This window comes from Physella acuta, unplaced genomic scaffold, assembly GCF_028476545.2.
Source record: "Physella acuta isolate Inbredline_101_S28 unplaced genomic scaffold, ASM2847654v3 ptg000009l, whole genome shotgun sequence".
NCBI lineage: Eukaryota > Metazoa > Mollusca > Gastropoda > Physidae > Physella > Physella acuta.
The window spans coordinates 282,843-303,089 of NW_026731529.1; the positions used below are offsets into that span (position 1 = coordinate 282,843).

Below are 20,247 nucleotides of genomic sequence, written 5' to 3' on the forward strand. Positions count from 1 at the left end.
CAGAAAAACCCTTCACTGATACCGAAGTGAAATATCTATTGGACAAAATCCACAAAGCTCTGTATGTAGTAACAACGAACACATCATCCTATAAAAGGACGAAGATCTCACAGCCTGACCCACGTCCATCCGCCATATTCCTGGGCGGGTTCGGCATAGCTATTTTAGCCAGTGCTTTCTCTGTGTTTGTTCTTCATGATGTTGTCCCGTTGATACGTATTATTCTGTCAGCAGTTAAGAGATTCATCGCGCCCAGAAAACCAAATTAGCTATATATATATATATATATATATATATATATATATATATATATATATATATATATATATATATATTTATATATATATACATGTCATGCAATACTGAATTTGTTTACCCACAATGTGTTATACTTTACATAGAAATTATCTTGGAAACTAAATGACAAAACAATTAAAAAACAGTGATTTGACAAAATGTAAAAAAAAAAAAAATTAATAATATGTAATAAAGCACTGATAATGAGGAAATAAATAACTTTCTGTAAATACATAATTATGAACTACTATTTAAATAAAATCATGGGTCACTATTTTATGTATTGAATTCCTTTACTAGAATTTTTTGGGTATTTATAAAGGTGAACAGTTTTAGAGAAAATGGTCGATTAAAATTCGTCGAAATTTCGTTCGGCAGTTTCAACACAGATTAACAGAAAGAGGAAGCAAATTAAATAAAAGCTTCTATAAATAAAGAAGTTGTATACACAAATTTTCATGCACTAAAAAGGGGAAGATAAATGATGTTAAAAATGTATATAATAATACATTACTGTTTAAATAACTAAAAGAAAAGCGCGGGTCACTTCATTATCTATTTATTAACTTTACTAAAATTTTGGAAGCGATCCACGCTTTTCTTTACAGTTATTTAAATAGGAGTGTATTATTATAAATTAAAAAAAAAATTTTTTTCTCCTTTTTACTTCTTTATTATATAAAAGCTTGGTATTAAAACGTTAATCATGCATTTTTTTCAATACTTTAAAATTAGACTAGAATCTATTACGCATCAAATGAACATGAGAAATGCGAAAAAAAAGTATTTTGTATAGGGAATTTTATTTAATTCTTTAAAAGATTAATTATGCATCCAATTAAATCAAATTGAATGTCAGGTCGCAATGTCATCAAGCTTTGCAAAGTTTGAAACGAATCGGTCAGTTCGAAGTGTTCGAAATTACTCTCGCCAGTTTTGTACGACTGCTAGACAGATAGACATTCAGAGGAAGCTTGTATAAAAGCTTGTAAAAAGTTGAATTTGAAAAATGTTAATACCAAGCTTTTATTTAATAATGCACTAAAATGAGAAAATATATGGTTTTCTTTAAATATATAATAATACACAACTATAAAATAGTTGAATCGTTTAATTTTTTTATTTGAATATACTTAAACTATTAAGAGTTTTGCTTATATTTATTTGCTATTGTAATACATACTTACTTTACTAAAATCTTTATTTTTTTATATAATTCATTTTCAAACATTAAAATAAACACTAAAAAAATATAAGTGTTTGAGCCGGCAGAGTGGATAAGTCACTACTGCTGTTCCGACAGTCTTGGGCTCGAGCCTTTCACATAAAACAATCACGTACATAATAATCCTTAATAAGTTGATTATTTTCTTAATAAAGCACAATATGTTCAGAATATATATTAAATATTTAAAAAGTTTTGAGTCATATCATACGTGTAATCAAATTGTTCTAAACAACAGAGATATAATCATCTACAGTATTTGGAGAAGTATCTTGAATATCATCATACAGGTTTTTAGGATTAATTGTTTCCCTGTCTTCATTATAAGCATGTTCCACAGAAGGCTCCGGGTTTTGTTTATCATATACTTATAAATAATCGTGGTCTGCCTCCAAAACTAAAAATAAGACATGGATGTATTAGTTATACGTATCGCAAACTAATATCTCAAACATATGAAGCAACTATTATTTTATTTTACTTAAAATAAATAATTGTATCAAATCAATTTATAAACAACAGAGTGAAAACAAATGAGTTTAAACCTCAGTGTAAAATTTAGTAATCATCTTCATTTCAGTTCGTGTCCAAGACACATAGGGCAGATGAAGTAGAGTTCTTCTGCTTCAGCGACCTCGGCACGTAAAGGTATAGTGTGGACAGAACTATGCCCAGCCGCCTTTGTTTCCCCAATGTAAGTTAGGTACCCAACACAGCTGAGTGGGTTCAGGGACGTTCTACTTATTTTGAAGTTCAAATTTTGAACCCGTATTGGACTTTTAAAAATACTTTTAAATACTTAATTTGAATTACGCTCACATACATGCTGCAAAATTACGTACCCCTGTTTTGGTTTCCCGATTAATTCTGTCGTAAACAATAACACCTTGACACGAAGTCTTGTCTGTAGAATGGAACATTTTAGATTTAGCTTGTAAATTTTTTTGTAAATATAATACTTTTTTTCCATTTAATTTTGTTACAAATAATAACAAGGTTTATGACCAAATCGACGGCTTATATTAATTAGTATACTATTTGAGTGTTGAAATTTTTTGTCCAATGTAATTGCAATAAATGCAATATAGACACACTCTATTTTAATACATTTTAATTATCAACTAAGATGATTACACGAAAAAGGTGCATTGTGGGCTTACCGAAATTGCTGAATACTTTGTCTTACTAAACAACCTATGAAAGAAATATAAAATAAGGCAACAATATTTTCATTATTATATTATACAAAATCATTACTGATACAGCTTATATGATACAGATTCGTTTAATAATGATTCATCAATGCTTACCTTTTTTAAAGATTAAGAAGCCGCAACCAATAAAACAGAACACCCCTAGAGCCATAAAGACTAACATGTATTTTGTATCTTCGTTGGAGTCATTTGTACCTAGAGAGAAATATACTATTACATTTTGATGAAGTAAATATGTTTATACACTAACCCGTTGTATATAGAGTAGTATTAATTCGTCAGTCTATTATACATCTAGCACAGGGATCGGCAACCTTTTGAGACGAAAGAGCCAAAAGTTACAATTTACACAGTTTCCCAGTTTTTAAAGAGCCACTTACATTTTTATTTCAATATTATGATATTTGATTAGGATTATATATATATATATATATATATATATATATATATATATATATATATATATATAAAATTTTAAATAAATAGCTTTCAATATGAAATAATATTTATTCATATAAAAACAACACATGTTTCGCACAAAAAGTATTCATGAATTTAAGCTAGCTCTGCAAGAATGATAAAATCATTAATCAAATTATAATAATATTACAATAGTTTGTCATTGCTTGCCTTTTAAAAGTTTGTTTAAAGCACACCTCTAGATTTTTATTTATTAGTTGGATTCTTTACTTTTTATTATATTCATGCAAGAAAACGCTTGCTCGCATGAATATGTTGATCCGAAGATCGTCAGCACTCCAAATGCCAACTTTTTTACCTCGCTGTAGTATCCTGGAAGACTATTCCATGCGTCACATAATAGTGTCCCAACTTGTGGCATTTCTTTTAGAGCAGTCCACTTGTGCAGCGAAAAGTACATGTTTTACTGGACCTCCAACTCTTCAAACTTGCTCTTGAGATCTGTGAACTCACCACTCCAAAAATGTTTAATTTTAAAATCCAGTAATTGCATTTGAAGCGAGCCAGCATCAATTCCAAATCGCTCAAAGTTAATCTCATTTGATTTTATGTTGAGAGGATCTACTATGAACGTCAGAGTACTTGCATTTGTATAGAATTGTTTAGAATTGCTCAAATCTCTTAGTGAATCCATCCTTCATTTTGTTTAATTTAAATGCTGAAGCAATTCATGTTAATAGTAGCATGAATTTTTTTCAGATGTGTCAATATTAAGTAATTTACCGCTCTCCGTGTCTTCAACAGCACACATTTTTTTTTTAACAATCCACATCTTCAAGCAATTCAAGCAAGCAGTTTTCTTCCAGACTTTTTTCTCCGGGGGGAGGGGGGCAGACTTAAATTTCCGGCGGGGTAGGGGGGGGGGGGGGGGGGGGGGGAAAGGGGGGCACTGTTAAAAGTATATATTTACTCTATAAAATTCCATTTCGTTCGGGGGGGGGGGGGGGGCCGAGGATATGCCTGGAAGAAACTCATATGCTGGGTTTTCCTTTCCTTGCAATTTTACATTTTCACATTTAGCTCGTTTAGTTTCTTTGTGATTTCCACCATGAAGTTGAATGCTTCAATTTGGGATGACCAATTTAATAGAAAGTATATTTAAAAAAAAGGAGTAACTAAATATTCTAATAGAATAACGAGTGTTTATTGTTTACAGTTATCATTATACGTTGAACACCGAGTGTCACAAAAAAAAATTATGAGTTTAAGAAAAATAAATAAGTATCTATATATATAACTCTCTTTATAAATACCCTAGAAAACACCAAGCTGTAAGCGCGCCTAGCAGCCCCCTCTTTCTTCCTCTCTTGGCATATACCTACCTCCCCCACGCCCACATAGTCTTGTGAGCTGTGGTTCACGCTAAATGTTTACAGTCGTAAAGCCGGGTTTTAGTGACGGCTATTAGGGGCAGATAATTTAGTTTGAAACTATTTTAAACTTAGGGGAGGTAACTAAGAGGAAGATGCTTTCACCTACTGATAGTGTTTTAAAGCAAATATCAGTGGCAGCATTGGTACTGTAGAATTCACAAATTATGAATTACTGGAAAGTAGAAAACACAACAACTAAATAGCGGCATATGATACGCCACGGGTCGGCTCGTTATAAATATTTGTGCATGGAGCTTGCGAGCCGCAGGTTGCCGACCCCTGATCTAGCATATTATATATCTAGCATTGAACAATGCAATTTAAAATTGTTTTATAATTTTGCAACAGTTAGATCAGGGGTCGGCAACCTGCGGCTCGCGAGCCGCATGCGGCTCTTTTGATGTCTAGGTGCGGCTCTTCAGTTCCATGCACACATATTAGTAATTATTTTAATTTATTCTTGTAACTCATAAAAATATTAGTCCGCAACACTCGGTAATGAACGATAAAAAATATAATAATAAATATAAACAATAAACACCTGCTATTCTGTTATAATATTTAGTTACTCCCACTTGTAATGTACTATCTTGTTTTCTAAAACTGAGTTATTTAAATGTAAACAATGCTTGTGATTGGATCATATTTATCAGGACGTGCTGTATGAAAGCCTTGAGTGTAAGTAAATCACTCACCGTAATATCACCGTTAATCACTCACCGCCGGAAAGTGGCGCTCTCGCAAACCCGATTACACTATCGCACGGACGTCGCGTAACACCCCTAGCTCGGTTTAATTATCGAATGTCGTGTGCCGGATTATCACTATTGTAGGGTTCACTTTAAAACTAACGTAGACGCGTAGTGCTCGCGAGATAGCCCTGAGCGTCAAATTAAACCCTGCAGAGACGCCGGAGGACGCGCCTGATTCGATTTAGTGGGCGACTATAGCAACTCATTGTATCCAAAACCTACTGCGGATTCCAAGTGCTAAAATAGCCGCTCTGGAACTCATGAAGCGCCAAACCGTGTATTGACAAAAATTGAACCCTCCCGGGCGCTGCCAATAAGAAATATTTTTTTTCGCAGAAATTTTCTCGGGAGTATGCTCATCGACTTTCCAAAGTTTCATGGCATTCGGATGAACGGTGTCGAATCTCATCCGACTTTTATTTTTTATATAACGCGACCTCCCGGGGCGCAGCCCTTGCAAAATTAAAAAATATCTTTTGCAGAACCCCCCCCCCCCCTGAGTGCTCTTATCAACTCACTCAAAGTTTTATGGCGATCGGATGAATGGTGTCAATCTGCAATCGACTTTTATTTTTATAAATCAAATCGCTCCCTGCCGGGGCGCCAATCGTGCGACTTTGACAATTTATTTTCGCAAATATCTCCACAGGACTATTCTCAACAATTTCTTAAAGTTTCATGGCGATCGGATAAAGGATGTAGTAATGAATAAAAGACAAACACACACACACACACATACATACTACATATATCTAATCCTAATTAAGGATCATAATACTGAAATAATAATGTTAGTGGCTCTTTAAAAGTTGGGACCCCAATTTAGTAAATTGTAACTTTTGGCTCTTCCGTCTCAAAAGGTTGCCGACCCCTGAGTTAGACAAATAAAAGTTTGTGTAAGTGAAAATATAGTCATATATTTAAAAAAAAAATTGAAATAAAGTATTATAAAACTCATAGGGTATAAGTTCGGCACACTTGTGCCAAGATTGGGTAAGAACTTAGTAAATTACTTTTGTATAAAACTTTCCAAAATTGCATTATTTACTCTCGTTGATTGTGCGTTTTGTTTTACTTTCTCGTATATACGAAGTATAGAGAAAGTATTGTAATCGTGCAAAAAAATCTCTTGAAATTTGAACAATTTTCACCGTATTACACCTCAGTCCTTCATCACATCCAAAGTATAGAAGACTTATTTTAATCGGGCAAAAATTATCAATCCAGATGTATCAAAAATAAGAGGTTTTATGCGTAATCCATTCTGAAAAACTGGGCTTTGCAATCCTGTCCGTATGTCTGTGTGTGTGTGTGTCTGTGTGTCTGTGTGTGTGTAAACACGATAACTTGAGTACCGTTACAGCTAGGCTGATGAAATTTCATACATAAGTATTTTATCAAAATCGTTGATTCGTATCAACTTTTGAGCAATTTCCAATAACCGGAAGTGGAATTTTTTCTACTTTGAATTTTTCAACAGCTTATAACTTGAGTACTTTTTCAGACAGATAAATGAAATTTCACATGTAAGTAAAAGTTCTAATTTTCTGCCTTCTATAAAATTTTGAGTAATTTCCGTCGACCGTCATATTCCCAAAAAAGGCCCCGGGACTTTTCTTCATAGTTAGCGGTTGTACAGGGCCAACCGGTCTTAATAACACTTTAGTAGGGAACATCAACATTTCGCGACGAAAGAGCTAAAAGTTACAATCTACAAAATTACCCAATTTTTAAAGAGCCACTCACAGTTTTATACACACCGCAGTAGTGGAAAGCATGGAACCATAACCACGGGGCTGGCCACAGCACAGTTGTGAGGCTGGGCCAGAGTTTCTTGCCCCCCCCCCCCCTGAAGAAAGTCTACCACCCCCTCCCTAACAAAATGGAATTTATATCGAAAACATACTTTTACCAGTGGCGCCCCCCCCCTCCCAAAAAAATCAAGTCGTCGTGCCTCCGGACCCCCGGAGAAAAAAGTCTGGAAGAAACATTGGCCTGGGCCTAATGCCCAGCGGCTTTCAGCTGTCCATATATGCTCTACTCTACTCCACCTATTCTTATTGTTTTTTACTTCTAATGTTTACCTGAACCACTTATATTCACAATAAATTTAATTCTAAGTGAAGATTGTAATGGTACATTTTATTTTAAATAATCAAAACTTTGCTGTAAACTCTAAGGTAAAAAAATTGTAAATACAATTTTAATACATAAACTATTTGATATCAAAGTAAAATATATTTAAGCATACAAAGTATTTGTATTATATAGTTACCATTTACCATGCTTTTTGTTTTGCCGTATTGAAATATTTTTACTATTACTTTAGCTTTTTTTTAAAAATTGTTTCGGATATTTCACTTGATTATTTGATTAATTGATACAATAAGCCAATTTGATATTAAATAAAAGATAAGACTTACTTCTTGGTACTAGTAGCGGAAAGTAATTGAAGGTATAATTTTCATATGCATGAGAAGTGCCAAACTTGAGTTTGATTTCTCCATAGTCTTCCTTTGACACATTGGAGATAAGTATCTTCACGTTAAAACGATAAAATTCAACATTGGTCCATGTCACACATAATCTCGATACACATTGACCCTTGTACAGCCAGGTATTTTTGTAATTAACCGTTATAGGCATATTACTGAAGGGTGCGGGAATCAGTACACAAACATCGAACATAACGTCTTCTCTCAGATCAGCTTCCAACACTTTATCGTGAGGTAGACACAGCTTTGGTGGACCTATACGACATAAAGTTTCATGTACACATTTTATTTTTATTGAACAGTAGTGAGTGACAACATTAAGCATTGTTTACAACTTAGACAATTGTATATATTTATACTAGCTAACCGTAACTTGACTTCAATTTTTGTTTTTAATTTTTATTACAGAGCCTTGTTTACACATTTTTGAAACTTTATGTTTATACAAACATTTTTAGTAACCATTAAGCTTTGTACAGTAATAAGGAAGAATCTTTTTTTTCCTTACTATAAGTGTTAATATATTGCTTAAACGAATATATTTCTTTTTGACGAAAATTCCGAAACGGTTTAATTAATTTCTAGACTAATTAAAACATTTCCAGTCAAATATCAATGACCTACGATGTCACATTTTTTAAAAATGTTATTGTTAAAGAAATGGAATCAATGGCTTATCGGATACAATTACTAGAGCAATGGATGATAATAAATGGATTAGTAATAACATTGTAAAAGAATTATTTTGTACATATTAAATCACTTACATCCAAAAACTAACACATACAAGTGTCGAGTCGTATTTGTTTCACACATATAATGTCCCATATCTTTACATGACAGACTTGGGAGGGTGTATGAAACAACGGACGACAATGTACTTCCGTTAACAAGTACTCTATCTTCATGTTGGATGGCAGCCCATGCTGATGTGTTAGCAGAATCGCACACCAGCGTGAGTTCTGTCTTCTCTAGCCAAGTAACATATCTGGGATACTCGGCAAAACTTTCTGTTTTTATGGCTGAAGAAATAAAAATCTTTTAGCGAAGTACAGTTGTTTCATCACCCTCAATAGGGCTGGTAAGTAGGTCACCAACCAGTTCTATGGCTCAAGCAGGTTTTATTGAGCCGTAGAACTGGTTGGTGACCTACTTACCAGCCCCATTTTGATCGTGATGATGCGAATCTTTAAAAAAAAAATCACTGTTCTAACAAAACTATAATTATATAATATATAATTATATACATATTATTTATTTAACACGTTCACTTGATATCTACCATAGTTTCATATTGTTTGGTTACAAATCATCAAAGCATTTAGGTGGCGTACTTTTAGGATATGTTGATATAATAAAATTAGTAATAGCAAATAGTTTATACTTAAAAGCCATTACAATTTACATCTATAAACTTACGATTTTTAAGCTACTCGGGCTAGATTAAACAATTTTAGATTTTCTATTTAAATGATGTAGGAGGAATGATTATATGAAGCCTACGATACGAGTGAATAAGTCTTTTAATAACAGTTTTATTATAACAAATACGTTAGGTACACATTAAATTACTAACATCCCAAAACTGACACCAGTGGCGTAGACAGGGTTGGGGCGGAGGGCGGGGTTAGGTTAGGGTGGTTACAACTCCCCCATGGAACCCTCTGTAAAAAAAAGTTTTATTGTCATAATACCTCTGATACTTATTTAAATCTATTTCTGAATCAGTATATATGTTTAATTGTATATGTATATATAGAACACGCGTCTAAACACTGACTCTATGTTAACTCTGAGTAAGATTCCCCCCCTCCACCTAACCCCCTAAAACGGGACTGGCCTTAATTGAGTAGAGCGACATTAATGTCACACCTAGGTATACATTGGTAGGATACTTGACCTAAAATGACCGGACAGTGGTGGATGAAGTTGAACCCCCCCCCCCCCCTCCAACCCACCCCGAACTGATCAGTTAAGTACATTTGGGAAAACGCGAAATGCGGTACCAAAGTACCATGCCGCCAGAATTATATTTTTTGAAACAGGTAGCCCGGGGACATATGTCTCCCCCACCCCCCCACCCCCCTCGCTAGGCCTCTGCACTGACTGACACAATTATATGTTGCTACACAACGATATTCGCCACAAGTTTTACAAGACAGACTTGGGAAGGTGTATGAGATAATGGACGACAATGTACTTCTGTTAACAAGTTGTTTATCGTCATGTTGAATGGCAGCCCAGCCTGGTGTGGTGGGAAGATCGCGCACAAGCCTCAGTGCTTTATTTACTGGGTAGCCCGTAGATCTAGAACTCGCGGTAACACTTTCTGTTTCCATGGCTGAAGAAAGTCATCACATGAAATTCAATTGTAGGTAAATTTTAAGTTATAACTTAAAGCGTAAAATTTGACACTGCTGATGTATACATAAATAACACCAAATTAATTTTAAAAAAAAATCTATTATTAATCTTATAATAATAGTTACCCCAATGATAATGACGAGTCGATAAACAAGAAAAAAGCATTTGTATTAAATCCAATTAATTTACTACAATGTATAACTATATCTGTAATATATGATATATTTATTTTGTAATTTATTAAACTACTACCTTGTAACATTGAATTGTTGGTGACATAATACACATAGAAGACCAACGTCCATGTTTTGAAGAATAAGTTATTATTTTTGCACATTATCACTACTGAAAAAAAGAAGCAATAAAAATATTAGATAATTACTCTCAATTCGTAAGAAATTTGATGCGCCATCTGAGGGAGAGATGTTTATTTTTTATAAACGCTCTTTCGTGGTTCATCAGGCCAATTCTGGAATGGCAATCTCTGCAACAGCTATTGCAGGTTTTATTTTTTTGTATCATCATGTTACACTCAGCTTTTAATTATTTTTGGCTCGTTCGGGGCCAGGTGTAACACTAATAAAGAACACAATCAACAAAGTAAATTTGTAACATTGAAGTATAATTTCCTCCAACTACAAGAGAAACACTGACACGAAAAAAAAAGAACAACTGACAACTAGATACACTGTGTTGACGCTACCCAAAATACAGCCTTAATTTCAAAGATGGGTCGGCGTGGTCGAGTAGGTAAAGCTCAAGGTTGCTTCCTGAAAGTCTCGCGTTCGAACCCTGGGGCAGATGAGGCTCGTTAGCTGGGGACAGCCACTCTTCTAGGAGAAATAACTCCAAAACCAAACAACTGCTGCCTTGCAGTTTATTCTTGGTTGGACAAAGGCTATGGAAGCAAATCCAAAAAGAAAAGCAGGCTTAAATCGGAGTCAACGGCCTCAATGGCGCACAACCAGTAGACACGTATCCTTAATTGAGTTGAAGGGGGAACCCTTACAACACTAAAATTAAGAACGAAGAAGAAGATTTCAAAGACACCCCAAACGTTTTCAACAATAGGGCGGAGTGCTGTATTTATGTTCAAGACGACGTGATATAGGCTGATTTTTAATTTTATTTTGTAATCATCTTACAACAAGAGCTAAAGAAGCCGATGTGAGTAAAACTTTTGAACGACATCCATCTTTAGTTGGATATGATTTCTGCAGTTTGTAAGTGCGGAGTTCCAGTCATGCTGAGAGTAACAGTGCGTTAGTGGAATCTGTTGTTGAGCAGTTTATTCTACACAGGCATGCGTTAACACCAAAAACGTCATTGACGCGGAAGAAAACTTGAGCCTTTTTTAAAACAAAAAAAAACTACCTTTATGAACACAACGAACAGAAAACGATTACTTCGACAACTTTACCCAACTAAACCACTGTGTAAGATCGAAGTTGTAAATGAAATCAGAGACCTTTCTGTATCTGCGGAACTGAAACACGCGATTGATATTCACTTAGCTGAGCAGGTTTTATTGAGCCGTAGAACTGGTTGGTGACCTACTTACCAGCCCTATAAGATGGTCAAATTCAGAATGGGGTTAGACAGCCTTTCACGTTTATGTTTGAGACAACAGATGTAATGAAAATACCTCGAATAAATCATTGATATTCTGCAGGGACAAGTTCAACAGTAACTCTTCAACACAACATTTTGTATTCAACAAATAGAAAGGTACTCTATTTTTGATAACAAAACACCGGATATTTCCATACAATTTGTTGCAACATATCTTTGCGAGTAGTTTTTTCCAGGGTGATACCATCAAAACAAAGAAATGGAACAGACTGTTTCGGAAATGACACGCGAGTGTCACTTGCCGCACATTTTCAGAACTTGGATCTAAAAGAAAACGGCTAAGTCACACTGATTTAGAGGAAATATTAAATTTTTCAGTCTCTTATAGAGTAAGTATTGTAATCGATTTTGAACAATTTCCGTTAACCGGATATGGTATTTTACTCTATTTTCGTGTAAATAATTTAACGTAAGCACTGTTCCTGGTAGTTATACAAAATTTCATGAATAATTACAAAATCTTGTATTTAAATAACATGAAATTTTTAATTACCCCCATTAACCGGAAGTTGCACTTTACTCTATGTATGTGTTCTAAAATACCAATAACTTGAGTACCGTTTCAGTTATGTGGACGACATTTTAAAATTATGTATTAGATCCTATGTCCTTATTCCTTCATATTTTAAGTGATTTCCGAAGAACGGAACAATTACTTTAAACTACTTCCGATTTTCGAAAACAAATTACTTCTACCGTACCGATTTCTACAAAACTTTTCACGTAGGTCAAGACTCGATGCCAATGCACTGTGACACATAAATAGACTTAATTACATGTTTAATTAATTTAAAAAGTTTAAGTTTGTTTATAAAGTAGGCCTGCTTTTTTTGTTCTAATATACACACATTGTTTACGTTCATTTGGTGCGCATTTACTTTTTCTTATTTTACATCCATTTGTACGTTATTCACTTTTCTACTCTTTATTTGTTTTCTTCTTTTAAAACTTTATTTTGAAAAACTAAATTTTTATGAATGATTAAGTGTTGAGGTGTCCAATATTCTATGACAGGTAATTGGATGTGTTTTGGGTGTCTGTTTCAATGTGTATTATATGTTGTGGTGTGTCGTTTTGGTTGCAGTGCAGTGCTGGGTGAGGTGTGTTGTGTGTTTCAATGTGTTTTGTATGTTGTGATGTGTCGTTTTAGTAGCAGGGCTAGGTGAGGTGTGTTGTGTGTTTAAATGTGTTTTATATGTTGTGGTGTGTTGTTTTAGTAGCAGGGCTGGGTGAGGTGTGTTGTGTGTTTCAGTGTGTTTTATATGTTGTGGTGTGTTGTTTTAGTAGCAGGGCTAGGTGAGGTGTGTTGTGTGTTTAAATGTGTTTTATATGTTGTGGTGTGTTGTTTTAGTAGCAGGGCTGGGTGAGTTGTGTTGAAGTATAGTTCAGGATGTGGGTCGGAGAAGTGTGGAGTTTTATTGGAGGTGTGGCTAATGCTGTCGTGCCGTGTGAGTGTGGAGTGAAGTGGTTTTGTATTTATTTTTATTAACAATTAGCCGTCTCGGACAGGCCCTGCATTGGCCTCTGTGATAAACCTGTTAGTAATGGACCATTACTTGTGTCTTTATTAAGCAGCAAATTTCCTGAATTACCCGTGTTTAGGAAATATGTTACTTTACTAATTAACCATAACCACAACCAACCAAAAACAAAACATAAATACAAAGACAAAGGCAAACATAAAATAAATGCAAACCCAAACACAGACAAAAACAAGGGAAACACAATCACACACGTAAAGCAAACATAAAAGCAAATACAAAAGCAAACGCAAACGCAAACGTAAACATGAACACAAACGCAAACACAAATAGAAACATAAACATAAAAGACAACGCCAATACAAATTCAAACATAAACACAAACCTAACGCAAACACAAACATAAATAAAAAGTCAAACACAAACACAAATATAAACGCAAACAATAAGGCTGAACTAAATTTAGCCCGAACGTTGCATTCCATGTCGACAAAAGCACGAGAACAAGTAATATAAAATTTTGTAATAAAAAAAACATACTTTTTTTTTGTTTTGAGACTTTATTTTTGTCTTCCAAAAAGAAAAAATTAAATTTTAACATCGAATCAAAATAATAGTATGCAGGTCGCGGCTGTGTACAAAGAGAGAAGGGTTAGATTTAGGTTTAGGGATAACGATTGGTGCAAGATGAGTGTGATTTAAATGAACTAGGAATAAAAATACAAAAAGTGCAAGTTTGAGTCAGCACTCAACGAGACTGAACCGCGTGTCCCCCCATTTAGAATGGACAGTCGTCTAGCAGTAGACCGCGCGCTCGCTAACCCGAAAATCACGAGTTCGTATCCTGCGCTCGCGGCTGTAGGTCGCCCCTTGACAGATCTGCCCCTCATATCTAAACCAGGTGCTGCGATGGACTGGGGGAGGAAGAGAAACCCGGCGGAAACCCACGAGTCAAACCGCTAGGAACATGAGTGAGAGAAATGCTCGAAATTTAACCCTGTTCTAGTCTGCCTGGCTAATGAGCTGGGAATGACCGTATGAGAGAAGAATGGACAGTGTTTTATGGGTACAGATGTTGGTCATGTCACGCAAGGTTAAATAAACTAATACATTGGTTGGTAGAGGTCTTAACGCAGATGGCAAATAATGGTTTCACCCTAAAACACGTTAGAAAAACATAATCTAATACTGAACTTAAATAACTTACAATTTGTCGATCAGTAGTACAACCTCTCACACTATGCTGCATCCTTTAAGATTTATTTCTGTGTGAAATTAACAAGGATGTAGAATTCGTAAAGCTTACACGGCTGTCGTCATCTAACAAGTGTTTTTAAGATGTGACAAAAATGTATTTCCGAATATCAGAAGAGGCAATTAGGTTATGTTATGTTATGTTATGTTATGTTATGTTATGTTATGTTATGTTATGTTATGTTATGTTATGTTATGTTATGTTATGTTATGTTATGTTATGTTATGTTATGTTATGTTATGTTATGTTATGTTATGTTATGTTATGTTATGTTATGTTATGTTATGTTATGTTATGTTATGTTATGTTATGTTATGTTATGTTATGTTATGTTATGTTATGTTATGTTATGTTATGTTATGTTATGTTATGTTATGTTATGTTATGTTATGTTATGTTATGTTATGTTATGTTATGTTATGTTATGTTATGTTATGTTATGTTATGTTATGTTATGTTATGTTATGTTATGTTATGTTATGTTATGTTATGTTATGTTATGTTATGTTATGTTATGTTATGTTATGTTATGTTATGTTATGTTATGTTATGTTATGTTATGTTATGTTATGTTATGTTATGTTATGTTATGTTATGTTATGTTATGTTATGTTATGTTATGTTATGTTATGTTATGTTATGTTATGTTATGTTATGTTATGTTGTTATGCCATGCCATGCCATGCCATGCCATGCCATGTCATGTTATGTCATGTCATGTCAGGTCAGGTCAGGTTTGGTCAGGTCAGGTCAGGCCAGGTCAGGTCAGGTCAGGTCAGGTCAGGTTAGGTCAGGTTAGGTCAGGTTAGGTTAGGTTAGGTTAGGTTAGGTTAGGTTAGGTTAGGTTAGGTTAGGTTAGGTTAGGTTAGGTTAGGTTAGGTTAGGTTAGCTAAGGTTAGCTTAGGTTAGCTTAGGTTAGTTTAGGTTTGTTATGTTGGGTTAGGTTAGGTTAGGTTAGGTTAGGTTAGGTTAGGTTAGGTTAGGTAGGTTAGGTTAGGTTAGGTTAGGTTAGGTTAGGTTAGGTTAGGTTAGGTTAGGTTAGGTTAGGATAGGTTAGGATAGGTTACGTTAGGTTAGGTTAGATTAGGTTAGATTAGGTTAGGTTAGGTTACGTTAGGTTAGGTTAGGTTAGTTTAGGTTAGGTTAGGTTAGGTTAGGTTAGGTTAGGTTAGGTTAGGTTAGGTTAGGTTAGGATAGGTTACGTTAGGTTAGGTTAGGTTAGGTTAGGTTAGGTTAGGTAAGGTAAGGTAAGGTAAGGTAAGGTAAGGTTAGGTTAGGTTAGGTTAGGTTAGATTAGGTTAGGTTAGGTTAGGTTAGGTTAGGTTTGGTTACGTTAGGATAGGTTAGGTTAGGTTAGGTTTGTTAGGTTTGTTAGGTTAGTTTAGGTTAGGTTAGGTTAGGTTAGGTTAGGTTAGGTTAGGTTAGGTTAGGTTAAGTTAGGTTAGGTTAGGTTAGGTTAGGTTAGGTTAGGTTAGGTTAGGTTAGGTTAGGTTAGGTTACGTTAGTGTTATAACTGAGTCCAACCCCCCTCGTCCCACCGCTAATTGGTATCTACCCCCCACCCCCTTCCTGTCCCACACCTGAACTGGGACAGCGTGTACTTCCCCTCCCCACCCCCGTGTCCCACACCTGAACTGGGACACAATGCATCAGTCCCATCTAGCATTTGCAGGCGCCCGTCCCTCCCCCTCGCTGGAATGCCGGGGTCATGCAGGGGTTAAGGACCCAGGGTCAAGCTTGGGCCAGAAAGATAGGACAGTTGAACGTTAGGCATTCTAGGATGTAGTTGTGTTTTTATGTTTTGTAATGTGTGATAGGGATTACCCCTAAGGCTGGTCACTATGAATGAACTCGTTCTGCTTTCTTAGACCATAATAGGACTATCAGTTAGAGTGTAGTTTGATTATCTATTTAATTAAAGTTGTTCAGCTGAAATTGTGTTAGTGTCTTCTTCAACAATCAAGTAATCTACAGTGTCTAATTCACCACGCAACTGTTTAATCTCTCACTGCAGTCATCACCACCATTATTATTTACCAACCATACAGATGACTACATAACAGATAGGTTAGGTTAGGTTAGGTTAGGTTAGGTTAGGTTAGGTTAGGTTAGGTTTGGTTAGGTTAAGTTAGGTTAGGTTAGGTTAGGTTAGGTTAGGTTAGGTTAGGTCAGGTTAGGTTAGGTTAGGTTAGGTTAGGTTAGGTTAGGTTAGGTTAGGTTAAGTTAGGTTAAGTTAGGTTAGGTTAGGTTAGGTAAAAAATATTGCGAAATTACAACCAAATTATATGCTATTTCTAACCTTTATAGAGAAAATAACATTTTGATGTATACTATTTGTTTTTGTCTTTGTGCTTTTTTCCATCCAGAAAGAGTAACAAATAACAGGGGTGTTGCGTTGTATGCTTTTTTTGTGTGTGTCTGGGGCTAAATTGTCAGGATCTCGACTTCAGCTTTCATGTTTATCTGTCACATTTTGAAGTTGCTGCCCCTATACCGATCTTTTAAGTAAATTACTTCCTTTTTTAGTTACTGTAGCGGGTTTAGTTTTCTAAAATAAGTTGCTTGCCTTATGTTCAAACTAAACAAAATACATGTAATCTGCTTCACCAACACGTAAAAGCCGTGCATTTGTAAAATTGGATTTAATGGGTGATAGTCAAAAACAGGTAGAGACACTTCCATTAAACATAAACTATTTTCATGTCACAGATTGTTGCTGCAGACAAATAACCAAGCTACACGATATATTTTGACTATTGATCTATTGAGTCGCCACAACGGGCCTTCAAATTATGAATATAATTTGTTAACATTTGTAGCTGAATAAAAATAGCAACTGGGACGGCCAGGAGCACTTCACCTCTCACACAAACGCTTGAGTTCGGGTTCCGGTCCATAATACAATCCACCACCACCACTTCAAGTGTACTTGTCTCGCGTTATGGAAAGTAAAGTCGACTGAGATCACACTTAAAACACTTTTTAAAAATCTTAACAGTCGGTGATAGTTAACATTACAGTATGTGTCATGGGCCCGTGTACCTTATGTTCAGATTACTTTGGAAAGAAACATTTGTAAACATTTCTAGACATTTGTAAACTCAGCTATTGAGTGAGCCAATGGAGTCCCGAGTCGATACTCGGACTGTTGCAAACGATGGAAAATTATAAAAAGAACGATTGATGACCACTTATAGTGCAATAAAAAAAAGTTTCACAATTTAAGAGAGAAAAAAAATGTGATGTTTGCTTTTAGGTTTCCGTTTGTGTTTATGTTTGTGTTGGCTTTTGCGTTTTTGTTTGCATTTGTGTTTGCATTTGTGTTGGCGTTTGTGTTTGCGTTTGCGTTGCGTTTCTGTTTATGTTTCCGTTTGTGTTGGCGTTTGTGTTTGTGTTAATGTTAGTGTTTGCGTTTCGTTTATGTTTGCGTTTGCTTTTTTATTTGCTTTTGTGTTTGCGTTGCGTTTGTGTTTCCGTTTTTTCTCTGTGTTTGGGTTTGCGTTAATGTTATGTTTATGTTTGTTTTTGTGTTTATGTTTTGTTTTTGGTTGATTGTGGTTAGGGTTCATGAAAAAAGTAATATATTTCCTAAACCCGGGCAAAGCTTACTAAACAAACAAATCATGATCCTTTACAAATCCGTTTTTTTACAGAGGTCAGTGGAGGGCCTGGCCGGGTCTGCTAGTACTTTATAAAGAAAAGTTTAATCAATTCTTGAAAAAATTAGACAGCCATCAATTAAGTCAAATTTGATGTCGGATAACATTGTCATCGGGTCTTGACCCACAAGCCAAGTTTGAAACGATTGTTTTATTTAGAAACGGTCGAAATTACGCTTGCCAGTTTCGATCCATGACAACAAATAGACAGATAGACAAACAGTCAGAGCAAGCAAGTTAAATATAAATTTGTAACATCAAAAAAATAAGATTTAAGTCCTTGTGTATAAATATTTACATTAATGAAAGTTTATAAAAAGTATCTTTTTATGAATTTGCAAATATATTTTATTCTGAGTACGAAATATTTTCTTTCTACAACAGCACCGTTTCGAAATATTTGAATAGTTCAATTTTTTTTGTAAGTGAATTTACTTAAAATATAACGAAATTTGTTTATTTTTTTATATTGTATTTAAACTAATTATGCTGAAATTTTTATTGATATAATTCATTTTCAAAACATTAAAATAATCTAAAAATATAAGAGTTTTAGCCGGCAGAGTGGGATAGCGCGCGATTTCTGTTCCGAAATTCTTGGGTTTTGTAATGTAAAAATATGCATTACATTGCTATGTAGTACGTGTTGAATAACCTTCCCTAGTAACATATACAATACAGTACAACACTGCAATTCGCTAATACAACAGGAAGAGGATAGAAGAATGTTTAAACTTTATTGATTTAATGTTATATGAGGTAGAATAACATCTATAAGTAAAATCTCATTTAATTGAAGTCCGAAGGGGTTAGTACTCGTTCAATAAATGTTGAATGATATAAGATGCAGTCGTTTATGAAGATTTATTATCAAATTATACACCGAATGGATCGGTTTTTGTGTTTTATATTATGTGCGCCAACATTTTCTTATGTAATAAAAATATTCCTGTCCTGATTTTTTTTGTTACGTCCGTTAGGCACCGTACTTTCCGGCTGTGTGTACCAAGTCCCCAATGTGAGCAAATATTACCTCATTAAGATGACAGCTGATCAAGTCAAGTTTGGGGCATACATGTACGCCACCAACAACGTCTCTTCCTTTTGTCACCCCTTGGGTATCGCTGATGTTCTAAAACCGTTGACTTACAGGGTAAATTTTATTTGATGATAAATATTTAAATATTGACTAATCACCAACGATTTTTTTACCATGTTTTAATTGTTAAATGCACAGAAAGCTTAGATATTTAATTTAAAATATTTAAAATTTTAAAAATATTTAAAATATTTAAACTTTTCATATTAAAGATATGTGTGGTCCAGTTGTATAGCTCTTGACTGTTAGCTCAAAGTTCGAACTCTGGGCCTTATAACGTGTCACGTCCTCTCAGCTCTGATGGGTACCTGACTCAATTCATGTAAAGTAAAGCCAGCCTGAGCACAATGCTGACCAAATCATTCATTTTTTTAAAACGAGGTTTAAAAAATATGACCTCTACTTCAACTACTTAATGAATCTTTTAGTCTGAAAGCGAAACTGTACTTTCAATTTTCTTAGAGTTCTCAGTGTTTCAGTGGTACATTCTTTTTTTTGTCGTAGAACGCCGACATCAGTCTGTTTACTGACTACACCACAAAAGGTTGTGTCGATGTGGCTGAACCAACAACAACGAGCAGCACATTGAAAACCACAACCACTCACGCCATCACCACAAGTGGCAGCTCCACTACCACAACGATGAAACCATCGACACAAGACTTTACCACACCCAGCAACAAAAATTTATCTGGAATTACCGATGAATACACATTCTTTTCTAGTGCGTCTACACAAGAGAGCATTGCGACAACAGAAAACCCCTTCACTGATACCGAAGTGAAATCTCTATTGGACAAAATCCACAAAGCTCTGTATGTGGAAACAACGAACACATCATCCTATAAAAGGACGAAGACCTCATAGCCTGACCAACGTCCATCCGCCATATTTCTGGGCGGGTTCGGCATAGCTATTTTA

General features: G+C 34.9%; 1 protein-coding gene across 2 annotated transcripts; it reads right to left on the reverse strand.

Moving 5' to 3' along the window:
- Window positions 1–1,046: 1,046 nt before the first annotated feature.
- Window positions 1,047–14,629, reverse strand: LOC131928447 (uncharacterized). Of its 2 annotated transcripts, none has more exons than XM_059284605.1 (9): window positions 14,521–14,629; window positions 10,453–10,545; window positions 10,037–10,177; window positions 8,604–8,858; window positions 7,765–8,091; window positions 2,833–2,931; window positions 2,683–2,716; window positions 2,365–2,426; window positions 1,047–1,919 (listed from the first exon to the last, which is right to left on the reverse strand). In XM_059284605.1, exons 2-8 carry the CDS (start codon window positions 10,535–10,537, stop codon window positions 2,384–2,386), a joined length of 984 nt encoding a protein of 327 aa, XP_059140588.1. In that variant the 5' UTR covers window positions 10,538–10,545; window positions 14,521–14,629; the 3' UTR covers window positions 1,047–1,919; window positions 2,365–2,383. The 2 variants fall into 2 exon arrangements, with proteins under 2 accessions (XP_059140588.1, XP_059140523.1); XM_059284540.1 differs by having other exon boundaries at window positions 2,346–2,426.
- Between the last annotated feature and the right edge of the window lie 5,618 nt (window positions 14,630–20,247).

Coding starts and splice junctions, on each gene's coding strand:
- LOC131928447 (XM_059284605.1), bottom strand. CDS start 10,537: ATGTGCAAAAATAATAACTTATTCTTCAAAACATGGACGTTGGTCTTC. Junction 10,178..10,452: donor CAACAATTCAATGTTACAAG/GTAGTAGTTTAA, acceptor GACTTTCTTCAG/CCATGGAAACAGAAAGTGTT. Junction 2,932..7,764: donor TCCGCTACTAGTACCAAGAA/GTAAGTCTTATC, acceptor ATTTCTCTCTAG/GTACAAATGACTCCAACGAA.